The 13128-nt window shown below is 41.3% G+C and overlaps 1 protein-coding gene across 1 annotated transcript; it reads left to right on the top strand.

The window, feature by feature from the left end:
* The first annotated feature begins 869 nt into the window (after positions 1-869).
* Positions 870-12916, top strand: prlra (prolactin receptor a). Its single transcript, XM_028417488.1, has 9 exons — positions 870-1102; positions 6106-6190; positions 6718-6850; positions 8336-8505; positions 9666-9832; positions 10317-10458; positions 10573-10669; positions 10952-11021; positions 11106-12916. Exons 2-9 carry the CDS (start codon positions 6118-6120, stop codon positions 12150-12152), a joined length of 1899 nt encoding a protein of 632 aa, XP_028273289.1. The 5' UTR covers positions 870-1102; positions 6106-6117; the 3' UTR covers positions 12153-12916.
* The last annotated feature ends 212 nt before the right edge of the window (positions 12917-13128 follow it).

The following is a 13128-nucleotide window of genomic DNA, read 5'->3' as shown; positions in this document are numbered from 1 at the left end:
TAGCAGGACACATCGTTCACAATGTGTTTTACAATATTTGTTCATATGTAGAGCCTGTAGAAGTTACTAAGGTAGCGGCACCATGTGTTGAGCTGAGCAGAGAGGTGATGAGAGAGGTTTGAAAAACAGCAAACCCAATCTGCATCTGGGACGTGTTAGATTTGTCTGTGCACTATATTTACGCCTGTTTTTGTAGCTGCGGGATCCTTGGAAAGCCTGGTTTCTGATGGAAGCAACAGATAAGCTACATGTTTACATTTTTTTTGAAAGGATGCCGGGGATCCTTACATACCTGTGTTTTACTCCCACTCTCGCACACAGACACACACACACTAATTTTCCTGGAAAGTTACCTTAACGATCAGACTTGCAACTCTATCCCAGGCACACACACACACACACACACACACACACACACACACACCATGTCCTGTAACCATGACTTCAGAGGATTTTAGATTACCTCCGTCAGGAGGGTGACTTTTAAAATGTTTTGAGGCTGTTTCACCAGTGACAGCATGATCCATGGCCTTAAACTGAGACACTCAGGGTGGGTAATAATAGTGAGTGAGTCTAAAATAGGTCAAATAATAACATTTTCTTTCACTTTCTGATTTGGGAAAGAAAAAAGAAAAATATATGCACAGAGTAAACTGTGAATAAAACAAATTAAAACATCAACAAAGATCTTTTTTTGTTTGTTTCATCTTTAATTTGGAGCAATTCTCATTGAATCCAGCCTATAAATAAAAACACGCAGCCCAGGACAGGGTCTGTGGCGGTTTGACACACGGGGCGGGCGGAGTTTACCGGGAGGCTGGGCTCCTCTGCCCCGCCCGCCTCTAGGATTATAGAGGTGCGGAGGCGCAGTCAGTGGATGTTGCGATTTCTTTCAGTGAAAAGACAGCAATAGGGTGCCCGGGACGCTCGGTAATGTTCGTGCGTAATCGTCCGCAATCATCCCGGTAAAAAAACAAAAAAAACAAAAAAAAACAACAACAACAACAAGAAAAGCAGTTTCAGGTGGAGGTTTCAGGTCTTCAGCGGAGCCACCACGGTCAATGCGCGGAAAAAAGAGAGTGAAAACTCCTGTCAGCTGCAGGTAAGTGACTGAATCTCTTAATAGAACTAGATAACAGACATATTTGGGTTGCCAGTTAAGAGGATGAGGATGATGAGGAGGTGGAGGAGAGTTTCCAACAGATGCTCCATGCATATTGGCTTCCAGCCCAGTTAGGAAGAAGTTGGTGCCTTTATAGCACCAGACTGATCAACTCAATACTGGATTACAGTTGCCTGCAGCTTACTGACTTTTTCCACTGTTGCTCCTGTGCTCTGGCTTTATTTAGCCTGCTCAAGTGATGGACATGCTGTAATCATTACGACACACTTCCTTTCTCTGGGTATTTAAAGCATTTTTTAAAAGTAGTAGTAGTTTATTTTTATATTAAGCTCAGTAATATGTGTGTTTGTGTCTGCTGACCGGCCCACACCCAGTGACAGGTGTCATATCTAAGGCAGGAAAAATGTCCTTCCAACTTTTATTAACATTTTGTTGACATTCACGTAGTGGTGACGGCGGCACCAAAATACGCCGGTGACTGATGTTGTTGTTGTTGTTGATGTGTGAGGAACAGCTTCATTGTTGTTGTTGTTGTTGTTCCCCTCTCACCTTTTTCAATGTGTACACAGTTCGGCTCATCAAAATGAATGATAAGCAAACATTGGGGCGACATGGGGTGTTTGTACACCCACAATCAGACGAGCACACACCTGCAGAAATAACTCAGTCCTGGCAGAACCACCACGCACATCCAAATCAGATCTACTGGGCAGCAGTGGCTCAGTGGTAGAGCAGGGTTGTCCGATAACCAGAAGGTTGGTGGTTCAATCCCAACTTCTCCCTAGTCACTTTACCTGCATAGACTCCAGTGTACTCACTGGTGTATGGTGCTCTTTGCTGGGCTGCCTTAAGCAATTTCCCCATTGTGGGACTAATAAATTTCTTTTTTTTTTTATACCTATAAAAAATCATTTTAAACTAATAGAAACACAGTAACTGCAGCAAGTCTTCCCTTTAACATGCCAACCTATTTCTTTACTTCAATGGGGTCAAAGATCAGTGGGTCCATTATTATCACTTGCTGCCATAAAGGGTTGCGTGGTTTGCCGTCCTTGAAGTCTTTTTTTTCCCACTCACCGTCACAGGATAGATTGGCCCTAGAAAAGAGGAAGCACAGTTCCACAAACAACAATGAAGCATTGCAGGTATTGTCACTGAAATGGGCAGCTTGTGGCTTGGAGTGTTGGTTTTATGACACAACAACTTAATTCATGTCACGAAGGGCTCCCCGTTTATTCACGGCTGCTGGTCTGATTGTTTCCGTGTTTTCCATTTCCAAGGAGAAATGTTTTTTTTTTAGTCTTCCTCTTCTTCAAGAGCTCTCACACTTCATGTAGCACTAAACAACTCATTCTGAAAACAACAGCATGTACAGGTTGTGCTTCACTGGCGGTACGACTTTATCCTTTTGAGGTTGACAACACTTTTAACACCACAAAAATCAAAGTGCTCCTGCGTCATGTTGCTCCTCTCGCTCTCCTCTCTTATGAGACACTGAGAAAAAAATTGTTCCTAGAAAGGCGTTGGCGGTGGTGTTCAAACCAGTTTTTTTACGGTTCCAGGAAGTGCTTAGCTTGTTCCAGTTGGAGCAAGGATCACAGGTAAAGATTCTCCTATGAGCTCAGGTGGGCTGATATGTGCTATATATATATATGTCATGTATTCCCTCAGTCAAACTGCTCAACAAACCAAAATAACACACTGTAAAAGATACATTATTTACTCAGGGCCAGGGGACCATGACAGCGATCAGCCACACGCAAAACCTGTTAGTCTACTTTGTGAATCTACACTCCCTTGTTAAAAAAATGGAGCTGTAAACTATGCACCATGGGAAAAAATGAGTCAATGCATTCTAGTTTGATTTATTATATAAGGCGGTTATTTTATTTGCACTAAATGCAAGTTAATATAAAACCGAAATCTGTGAGTGCAACATGCAGTAAATCATTGAGGGTATGGTGTGTACTTTGCTTGTTCTCTAAGACCTTCCAGATGAGAGAAGCGGGTTTCTTAGAAACAGGCCTGCCTGTTGCTCAGCTGGGTCTCTCAGCCCTCCTGAGGACATTGTGACCCTGCATGAGAAACATCCCATTATTACCTTTGATATAGGTCGGGCTGTTGCTATTCAACCATATGCCAGATGATCAGTGTTTACATTCACATCCTTTAAAACGCATCCACTCCAAACCGTTTCATACTATGAGGGCATTGACAGCCATCAATCCTGATTTGTTTACTCTCGCCTGAGATCTTAGCCTTACGCTGACCAGTCTGGTTTGTTTCTGATTTATTGTGTGTTGGGTTATTTGCGTTGGGCTGATTTTTATTTAAAGCACACCAGCTTCTCTATAACTTTTGATTTTTTTCTTGGTAATTGGCATTAAATGTGGTTACTTATTTCCAGGTCACATGTTTGACACCAGTGCTTTGAATGCTGTTTGTGATTCACAAGGTCTCCGTGTTTGCTTAAGCACTTAACTCAGCAAGCAATCCTCTACAGATATGTTCACTTTCTTTAATAGTTATAGAGAATATAATAGAAAGAAAAATACATTTCGAATTTTACGTGCAGGACTGTGTTTTTTTTCTTCTATGAGGGGGAGGAGGATCGCTCTGTTGGCTAGCTCCGTTTCCCAGCTTAGCAGCTTAGCAGTTTGGGCTAGTGGTTACGTAAGAAGGCTATATGCAGCTGGAGGCTAATCCAGTGCCTTGATCTTAATGCCAATTATCAGATCATGATGACGTTTTTGAAATTAAGGCACCATAAAGACAAGCCGGTCAGAGTAACTTGATAAAAGTGGAAGTGCAATAAAACAGGCTTCCCTCCACTGTAAGGCAGCAGGCAACACACACACCCCCCCTCCAGGCCATTCCTGTGACATGTTATTAAATGTAGAACTTACCTGGAAGTATTGTGAAATGCTCACAGGGTTAACGCCAAGAAGAGACTGTAGAGAGGGGGATTTATGTGTCATTGTATGTTGAAACTTGTCTTTAGAGTGATATTTTAGACTAGTGTAGTGTAGTGTTGACATTCTTAGAAGTAAGTACCATGAACTGATCCTGCATGTTTCCACCCAAGAGGCCTGCTGCTAAAAACAACACACACGCCTAAACACACATAAAAGAGTTTCCTATGAAGCTACTTGAAAGCTGACTTCTCACAGATGTAATAGTCCACCTCACAACATAGTAAATGATGGACAGTGTCATGTTTAGTCACATGCAAATAAGAAACAAATAAGCGAGGATCTCAAAAATGCCGTCAGGTGACAGCCCGGGTTTTGCATTTGTTTTCTTTTTTCCTTGACAGCACAATGCTTTTATAAAAGGTGTTGTAGGACCTGTCACATCGTAGGGCGCTCATGTTTCTCTACAGTATAAAGTCTAGCACCTGTCTGTGAACAGCAATAAAACCTGTTATAAACACATAACCCTCTATCTAAACTGGGGTGGGTTTTATGTGATGACTTATATTTGCAGAATTCCTAATAACACTTTAGACTTTCTAGTTTGTTTGTTTGTTTTTTTTTATTAATAGCAAAGACGGCATAAGTCATGCACCAGTGCACCTACTGCACGTCACACGGTTTCGGATGTCTTCTGTTGATACTAGGTTCACCTACGTCACATGCTGCTGTTTCTGTGACTGGTTGTATGTCGATCCAAATGCATCCACAGGCAGTTTATTGAGCATCTGGACCGCTCTCTGGAAAACCAACTGGAACACACAGAGACCAGGCTATTTCTTTGGGGGGGTTCTGAGGGCTATGTCACATAAACCTCTCTAGGACCGGTCTCGTCACATTGTCAAAATCAGGAACACCCTGTGGCACCAGATGTGCATCAGTCTGTCTGTCACAGGCTAACTTATAGTTTCTCACAGGACACTGATTGGTTAGCTACAAGCACAGATCCTGGAACCCGATAAAACAGATTGTCATGTGGGCTTTTTCAACCATTCAATTCAAGAGCTACATTTCTGAGGTTTCTATAGCTGTTACAAGTTTGATCTTCCTCACTCTGCTTTTTACCCAGCAGGCAGCCAGCCCCCTTAATGTCTGAGCCTGCCTGATGTTTTATTTTTTGCCAAGGTTGGACAGTTTCAGGGCAACATCCTCAAACAGAATACAACTAATTCAGTCTATATGGTATTTTTCTTTAAGGTCATTCTTCAGCAGCCTGAGGACACCGAGATACATATTCAACATGATAAGAGTATTCAGAAGCAGCTCATACCAGAGAAAACATGTGACAGGAAGTATTTTCTGCCAGCTTTCAGCTTTCGCTGATGCAACATTAACTGCCCCCATCTCTTTAACCTCTGTGTTATCCCCTCCGCTCCTCCTTTCCTGGGTTACAAGGCCATGCTGAGTAATATCTAATAAATCTGCACATGGCTAGACAAATGCATATTTTCAAGTCATGCAATGAGGACTCAGGCTTGCCATCAGCAACACAACCCAGCCCCCTGCCTGCTGTGTGTGTATGTGTGTGTGTGTGTGTGTGCGTTTCTGTTGTTGAGGCAAAAGCCAGAACTTGCAATGTTATGCAATCAGTTACGCTGCATGTGCCAGCTGGTAGAGGTATTCAGAGACTGACAGATTTTTTTTTTTTAATCTGCAGTGAAACAGTGTGCATTTCCTGTATAAGACCTTTTTTTTGATCCAGGTCATCACATTTAGGCTAGTTTGTTCAGATTTTTTTGTTTAGGTCGTGTATGCTAAGCGACTTCCAGCTGCATTATTATCCAAATGTTTTCCTAAGCACGACTTTACCTCATGAGACAAAGTCTTCAGATGCTTTAAATGAATCTCATTGTGCACTTCAGTCTGAAAAATGGCTTAAAAACATCTGCGCTGCCTACGTCGTGGCCAGTTTTGCTCCTAAACATCTTAGGCCAAGGAGCTTGTCAAGAGCACAGGTAGGCCATTTCCTCTATTCTCACCTTTCTCTTTTTTTTATTTCTTTCTCAACAGCTAAAACTTGCCATGATGAGGAAAGCTGGGGAAATCATCCTGCTGCTGTTGCTGCCATTTGTTATGACACATGCAGATGGAACACGTAAGTGACTGCCTATATAGCCAAACACAGCATCTTGTTAAGGCTTTGACAGTGAGTTAGGACACCTGTTCTGTTACAGGAAACAGGAGCCTTCATAAGCTTGCCTGGGGACATTTTTGTGTGTATTGTAAATTATTCACAATTCACATCAAAGAGAGAACATTTTCCAGTGTGGTTGTCCAGTTATTGGTAATTGGAGTTTGTAGTAAACTAGAACAATGTGAACGCACTACCTGCTTTTTTGTAGGTATTCTGCAAGGATGAATTTCACTCAAGCGCCTGCATTCCATCCTCTAATCCTTACAGAAACCACCACCAGAACATTGACAATATGCAAGCAATGTCACCCCCAGTATTAGGCCGTATCCTCTTACAAGGCTAATGAAGCTAAACTGCATCACTTTATCTGAACTCTTGCAGACAATATGATGTTAGAAAAACTGCAATGCAAAGCAAGCATTTAGGGGGTTACATCCTTTGTTGATTTAAAAAGTTGTTCAATATTTCCTCTTCTCGTTTGTCTTTAGATTATAGGATGCCAGGGAAACCCACACTGACAAGCTGCCGTTCACCAGAAAAAGAGACCTTTACCTGCTGGTGGGAGCCAGGCCCTGACTGGGGGCTGCGCACCACCTACGCCCTATACTATCGCAAAGAAAAGTGAGTAACTCGTGAACTGAATGCTGAGAAGGTTTGATCTGGTCCGCAGTAGACAGAGGAGCAGATTCAGATTCCCATATGATCAGTGTTCCAATACTTTTTTTAGTCCAATCCTTTTTAAGAAATTGTGTGAAAGGTCAGTATGGAAATATGTGTAATGATGCTTGAAATGCATGTTTCTGGGACCTCAGACCTCACTGTGATGTTGAAATATTTTAGAGCCCTCTATAAATTATGATTTGGTGGACGTGACATTATTGTTATTATCATTTTTTTTTTTAACTCAAAGTTTTGCGTGGAATGTCTGTTCCCCTCCAGTAGCACAACAAATGGAGCCAATGATAATAGACACAGCTGGAGAACATCAATGTGCAGAAAACCTTCACTGTGATCTCAGATTTTCATTTCAGATAATCATCTTCTGTTGTAATGAGAGAAATTAATTGCTGCTCATTGTTTCAGGATTCCCAAGTTTTAAGCATTCAGCATCAGCATTTTAAAATGTCTAACTGCACAGTAAACGCCTCTTTGAAGGGTTGTTTTATGTCCTACAAGACTGATTTTACTTTTAAAGTTAGACTTACATGTAGAGTGCCTCTTCATGCTCCTCCAGAGGACACCATGGGTCCATCTTGCACCCTAAATTACACATATGATGCCTGAAATTCAACAGATTATTTTACAAATAAAGAAAGTCGCTGTTTGTTGCAAATAGTTAACTTTACATGACGTTCAGGTGTGTAGTCTTTCTAACTACGTATTCCTATGTTTCAACGGTTTGTAACAAAACTAAACTAAGTCTACAATAATTGGTCTCTCTCCATAGAGCACCATTCATATTTATTTTTAATAATTAGCGTGCCTTGGGGTCCCACGCAAGGTGCGTGAGTGAACCTTACAGTTAGCATTCGCAAGCTAGTGTCGTTAGCTAATACTGTTAATCGGCTGACCTGCAGTCAGCTGACAATTCAGTCAAGCGGGCAGAATTTTGGCCACTAAATATTAGTACTTCTCATTTACATATGTATCATATTATTTCTTGATATTCAGTCCTAAGGCGCCAGACATCTCTAAGCTACTTGAACAGAACAGTTTCTGTTGTGTGTTGCATTTCAGCTGTAACAATACATTATGTCAGCTGTGTTCTGCGTTTTTTGAGACAAAGGCAGTTTGAATTTTCTTCACCAGCTCTGCTGACATACAGCACTTTAAAACAAAACAACCTGAAAGTAAGGAAAAGTAAAAAAAATGTCAAGATTCTCATTTAAGCACCACAGCTGTGCTTTACTTTTAATATTTTTTTTGTCACAGTTATTGGCTCTAGATCTGTGTCTGTAGTTTAGAACAATCTGTCCTGTACTTATCTTGCTCTTATCCTCTATTCTTGTCTGTCTACAGAGGTATCACATCACATGAACTGCTGGCTGTTCTACTAATGTAACTTATGCATGTGAGTAAAACCCTTTCTGCCTGCCTCCCTTGCAGTTCTGAGATGGTATACGAGTGTCCTGACTATCGCACAGCCGGGGCGAACTCCTGCTACTTTAACAAGAACGACACGTCCATCTGGGTCAACTACAACATCACCGTGGTGGCCACCAATTCTGCAGGAAGCACCTTCTCAGACTCTGTGGATATAGACGTTGTCTACATTGGTGAGGGGAAATAATGTTCGCAGGGTGGGGGGGTGGAGTGGGGTTCTCATCATTTAGCGTAATGTCCCAGACACAGTTTTCCCCTAGGGATTTAAAAAAAAAAAAAAAAAGTGCACTTTAACACACACCCACACAGCTGCTCGGTGACACACTGGGTTAATGCTCTTGGAGTGTTCTAAACATCCCTCTAGCTGCTAACTGAAGGTCGCCATTTAAAAAAAAATACTTGGCATAGTCCTGAATACAAATATACTAAATGAATTAGAGTGAACTTGTGATAAAAGCATTTATATATTTTCTAATTTTCATACTCCTAAATAATCTCAGATTCCTTACGTTGTCATTTTGTCATGGTAGGCACTGGAAATTCACCTTAACACTAGCTGCCAGCCACCATAATGTGGAGAGAAGTCACACAGTAACTGCACTGTTTTCGCCTTTGTGAGTGTCTTTACAGCATCCAGCTGTGTTGGAACGTGAAAAAATATTTTTAAGTGTGAAGATTGAGCTGTTTCTAATTCTTAGACTGGCAGCAATGAGCAGCAATCTAAGAGCTTCCCTGAGCTGTACACACTTCAAATACAGATTATTTTAACAGACAGGTTAAACATAAATAAGGAGCAGATCTTTTTTTATAGTACATAACAACCCATAAATATTAAAGGGATGTTTTACAGTACTAAATACAAAGGCAAGTTGTTCAGGGTCATGAAATATCCAAAAGGGAGCATTACCTATATATATATATATATATATATATATATATATATATATATATATATATATAAAAGCTTTGCCCTTGAGGCTCCTTATCTGAAGGTGCACGTCTTCCCTTTGTTTTTTATTGTTGTACTGCTGCAGCTGATATAGTTATCAGGCTAAAGCGTTATCTATTTGTCTTATTTCACCATTGTCAATTATATGTCCCCTAGAGGCTAACTCAAAGCCTAAACTGTCATTTATCTCTGTTATGTTGTCACTCACCCACCCACACACACACACATCAACAGAAATACTCTAGGTCCCTCCTGCAGTGACAGGGTTTAACCGCTGGAGGTGTCAATGGGTTTATTGTGACACAGTCTACACCACACACTTGTCTTTTGGCAATAGAATTTCCTTTAATTGGATTTTTCACTTTCTCCTTCTACCTTCTCCAGTCCAGCCTAATCCTCCAGAGAGGGTAACAGCGACTATACTGGAGGACAAAGGCTGGCCTTTCCTTCGGGTGTCATGGGAACCACCACATAAGGCTGACACCCGGTCTGGCTGGATCACTCTCTTTTACCAGATCCGTGTCAAGCTGGAGGGGGAAAGTGAGTGGGAGGTGTGTAGATCATGATTTCCTCATGTTCGATTGACTAAACTCCAGTCGTGGACAAAGTAATGAAGCACTGCTTCGTCAACAATCCTACTTAAGTGAAAGTCTTAAGTACTTACTTACTACTTACTTAAAGTATTAAAAGTAAAAGTACTCACACAATTAGTTGTTTCATTGGATGAGCTGATAGAGCCACCTGATCATTGGATGAGCTGATAGAGCCACCTGATTGGTTTAAACTTTTGAGACAGCAACACAATCCATATTTTTGTGTAGATCGAGGCAACATCTAAACTGTAACAAGTAACAACAAACATTGTAGACCTGTAGTGGAGTAGAAAGTATAGTATAATAGCTGCAAAATGTAATAGAGTATTCACTATTGTTTTTACTTAAAGTATAAATATGTAAAAAAAATTACTTAAGTACATTAAAGTAGTTATATTCCAGCACTGCTAAACTGTGTCCGCGTTGTGTGTTGTTCTTCTAGATGCACTATGCAGGCCAGCAGAAGACCTTTAACATTTACAGCCTGCGGTCAGGTGGCACATACCTTGTTCAAGTGAACTGTAAGCCCGATCATGGCTTTTGGAGTGATTGGAGTTCTACGTCCTATGTCAAAGTTCCTGAATGTGAGTTACCACAAATCATGCACCTCACTTTCTGTACTATTTAAGACCCTCTCCAACCTTTTGGGGACCCTTTTGAATTGTGCTAAAACAATCACATTTGTTGGTGTTTTTCAGATTATACCCGAGAGAGGTCGGTGTGGCTGCTTATTGCACTCTTTTCTGCCTTCATCTTTCTCATCCTCATATGGCTGATACACATGAACATCCGCAGGTAAGGCTGATCGGGACCTCTTCATGCTTAAATCTTAAAACTGTTTAGCTGTAAAAGATCTAATGGGATAGCTGTAAGATTGTATAAGTGGGCGGAGGTTTTTTTATGCAGCACCATCATGATATGAAACATCAAAGCGATAATGGAATATTGCAAACAGTTGAAATTATGCATCAGTGTCAAATTAATCATGTTTATATAACCACAATGACTAATTATCATCCCACTGATGTTTCACTGCTGCCCACAAGCTAACATAGATGTTGTTTTTTTATGTCTTAGCCTGAAGCACTGCATTCTGCCACCTGTCCCTGGACCTAAAATCAAAGGATTCGACAGGCACCTTCTCAAGGTAACATTTGTCTCTCTCTCTTAACCTGCTGCAAATAATACGATCAATTAAAAAAAACTGACCATTCATGTCATTACTGTGCAGAACGGCAAGTGCGATGAGGTCTTCAGCACACTAGTGGTGTCGGATTTCCCTCCAACCATGTCATCTAACTATGAGGACCTGCTGGTGGAGTACCTAGAGGTTTATATCCCAGAGGAGCATGAACTGATGCTGGAGGAAAGCAAGGATCTACATGATGGTTTCCTTAAATCCGAGGGCTCTGCGTCGGACAGCGACTCAGGCCGAGGCAGCTGCGACAGCCACACCCTGCTGATGGATAAGTGTGGAGAGGTAAAAGAGAAACAAACGGATCAGGAGGGCGGTCGGATGGGGACAGAGGCGCACACACAGCAGGCAGACTGGGATGAGTCCCATGAAGACATGGTTAGCCCTGATATGTCTAGTGGGAGGGTGAAGACCTGGCCTTCTGTGTTTTCTCCCCTGCCTCAGTACAGCCCCAGCCCACTACATCATCCCAACACACTAGAGACAGCCTGGCAGCAGCAGCAGCACTACCTTTCCGACACCCTGTTGCCTGCAGACTCCTTATCCTCTGACCTTTCTCAGGCTGGCCACAACATCAAAGACACTCCTTCATCAAACTACTGGAAGTTCTGCTTAAGCAACAAGCGACCTCACTTGCTCCAGACGGATGCCCGGTGGCACCTCCAGGCTCACAGCGATGTCAACATTTCCAACATCAGCCACAAAGAAGCACCTGCCTGTACATACCTGTCCAGTCTCCGGTCCACTGAGTATGTTGAAGTCCAGAGGGTGAATGAGGAAGATCGGGTGCTTCTTCATCCGGTTTCTTCAGAGCGCCATGACGGAAAAGACTGCCTCCAGTTGTGCCATGGGGAGGACTACAGCAAGGTGAAGGGGGTGGACATTGACAACGTGCTGCTGCTGCACAGAGAGGTAATGGAGGAAGAGGTGGACATGTGCCTTTGTGACAACCAGGAGACAAACGGAGCAACAGAGAGCTGCTACACTACTATAACTCCACAGAAGCCTACAAGCTGCATTCAGGCTCAGGCGATGAGCGGTTATGTTGACACTGCCACCATGTTCGCCCAGCCCTCTCACTAGGCAGGTGTGGGACGTTACAAAGTGTGTGTTATACGCCGAGGCTGACACACACACAAATAAAACACTAACACTGGATGACTCATTCAAACAATGGTTGTGAAAACCATTGTTTGAAGTCAGGGGATTGCTGTTATTTATTTTTCAATTTCTTCTCTTGTAAGAGATTTTTTTTCTGATCACAGTGCAGCGGTGTTCTCTGATTTTTGAACATCCAAAATCATTTTTGATTAACAATCTTCATTCAACTTTATAAGGATTTAATACAATATAAGCTTGAATAAATTATGTGGTACTCTATTTTGTCATGTGTCGTAAATCATCAGTCACTTTTTTTACCAGTTAAAATGATGCTTGTTAAATCACATTGCAGAAAACATCATGTTTTACTGTGCTTCAGTTTAATATGTGTGCATATTCCCTATAGAACACTACAATATAAAGCTGCTTGCTATGTACACGTATGTATATATATATATACGACAACATGAGGTTCCTAACAAAGTGAGACCAGTCCAAATGTATTGCTGAATTTTTCACTCCAGAAACTATTTGTTATATATCTATAAGATGGCATTTCTACACAGATCCTTAGTTTTTTAGAAGGGAAAATAATGTAATGCTTGGATGTACAGCACTGTGCTTTTTGTATGCATGCATATGTATCTGTACAGCTATACGAAAACATGAGATTTAAAACACCCCTCATCTTTTTTTGAAAAGCTTTAAAGTAAAGATAAAATCATATTGATAATAAATTTATACGAAGCGGTAATGAACTGTTGTTTTGTGTTTATTGTTATATTACCTCTGTGTGATTGTCCTGTAGACCAACATGGGACCTTATTTAAAAAAACAAACATGCAGGATATTTTGATCTTGTTTAAATTATACATATTTTTCACTATGCCAGTCAAAAAGGGTATTTGGAAGAATTGTTTATACAAAACTATAAATTGGACGTATTTAGGAGATACTT

This window comes from Parambassis ranga, chromosome 12 (genome assembly GCF_900634625.1).
Source record: "Parambassis ranga chromosome 12, fParRan2.1, whole genome shotgun sequence".
Lineage (NCBI taxonomy): Eukaryota > Metazoa > Chordata > Actinopteri > Ambassidae > Parambassis > Parambassis ranga.
This window is presented reverse-complemented; position numbering and strand designations above follow the sequence as displayed.

Coding starts and splice junctions, on each gene's coding strand:
- prlra (XM_028417488.1), top strand. CDS start 6,118: ATGATGAGGAAAGCTGGGGAAATCATCCTGCTGCTGTTGCTGCCATTT. Junction 8,506..9,665: donor TATAGACGTTGTCTACATTG/GTGAGGGGAAAT, acceptor TACCTTCTCCAG/TCCAGCCTAATCCTCCAGAG. Junction 11,022..11,105: donor TCGACAGGCACCTTCTCAAG/GTAACATTTGTC, acceptor ATTACTGTGCAG/AACGGCAAGTGCGATGAGGT.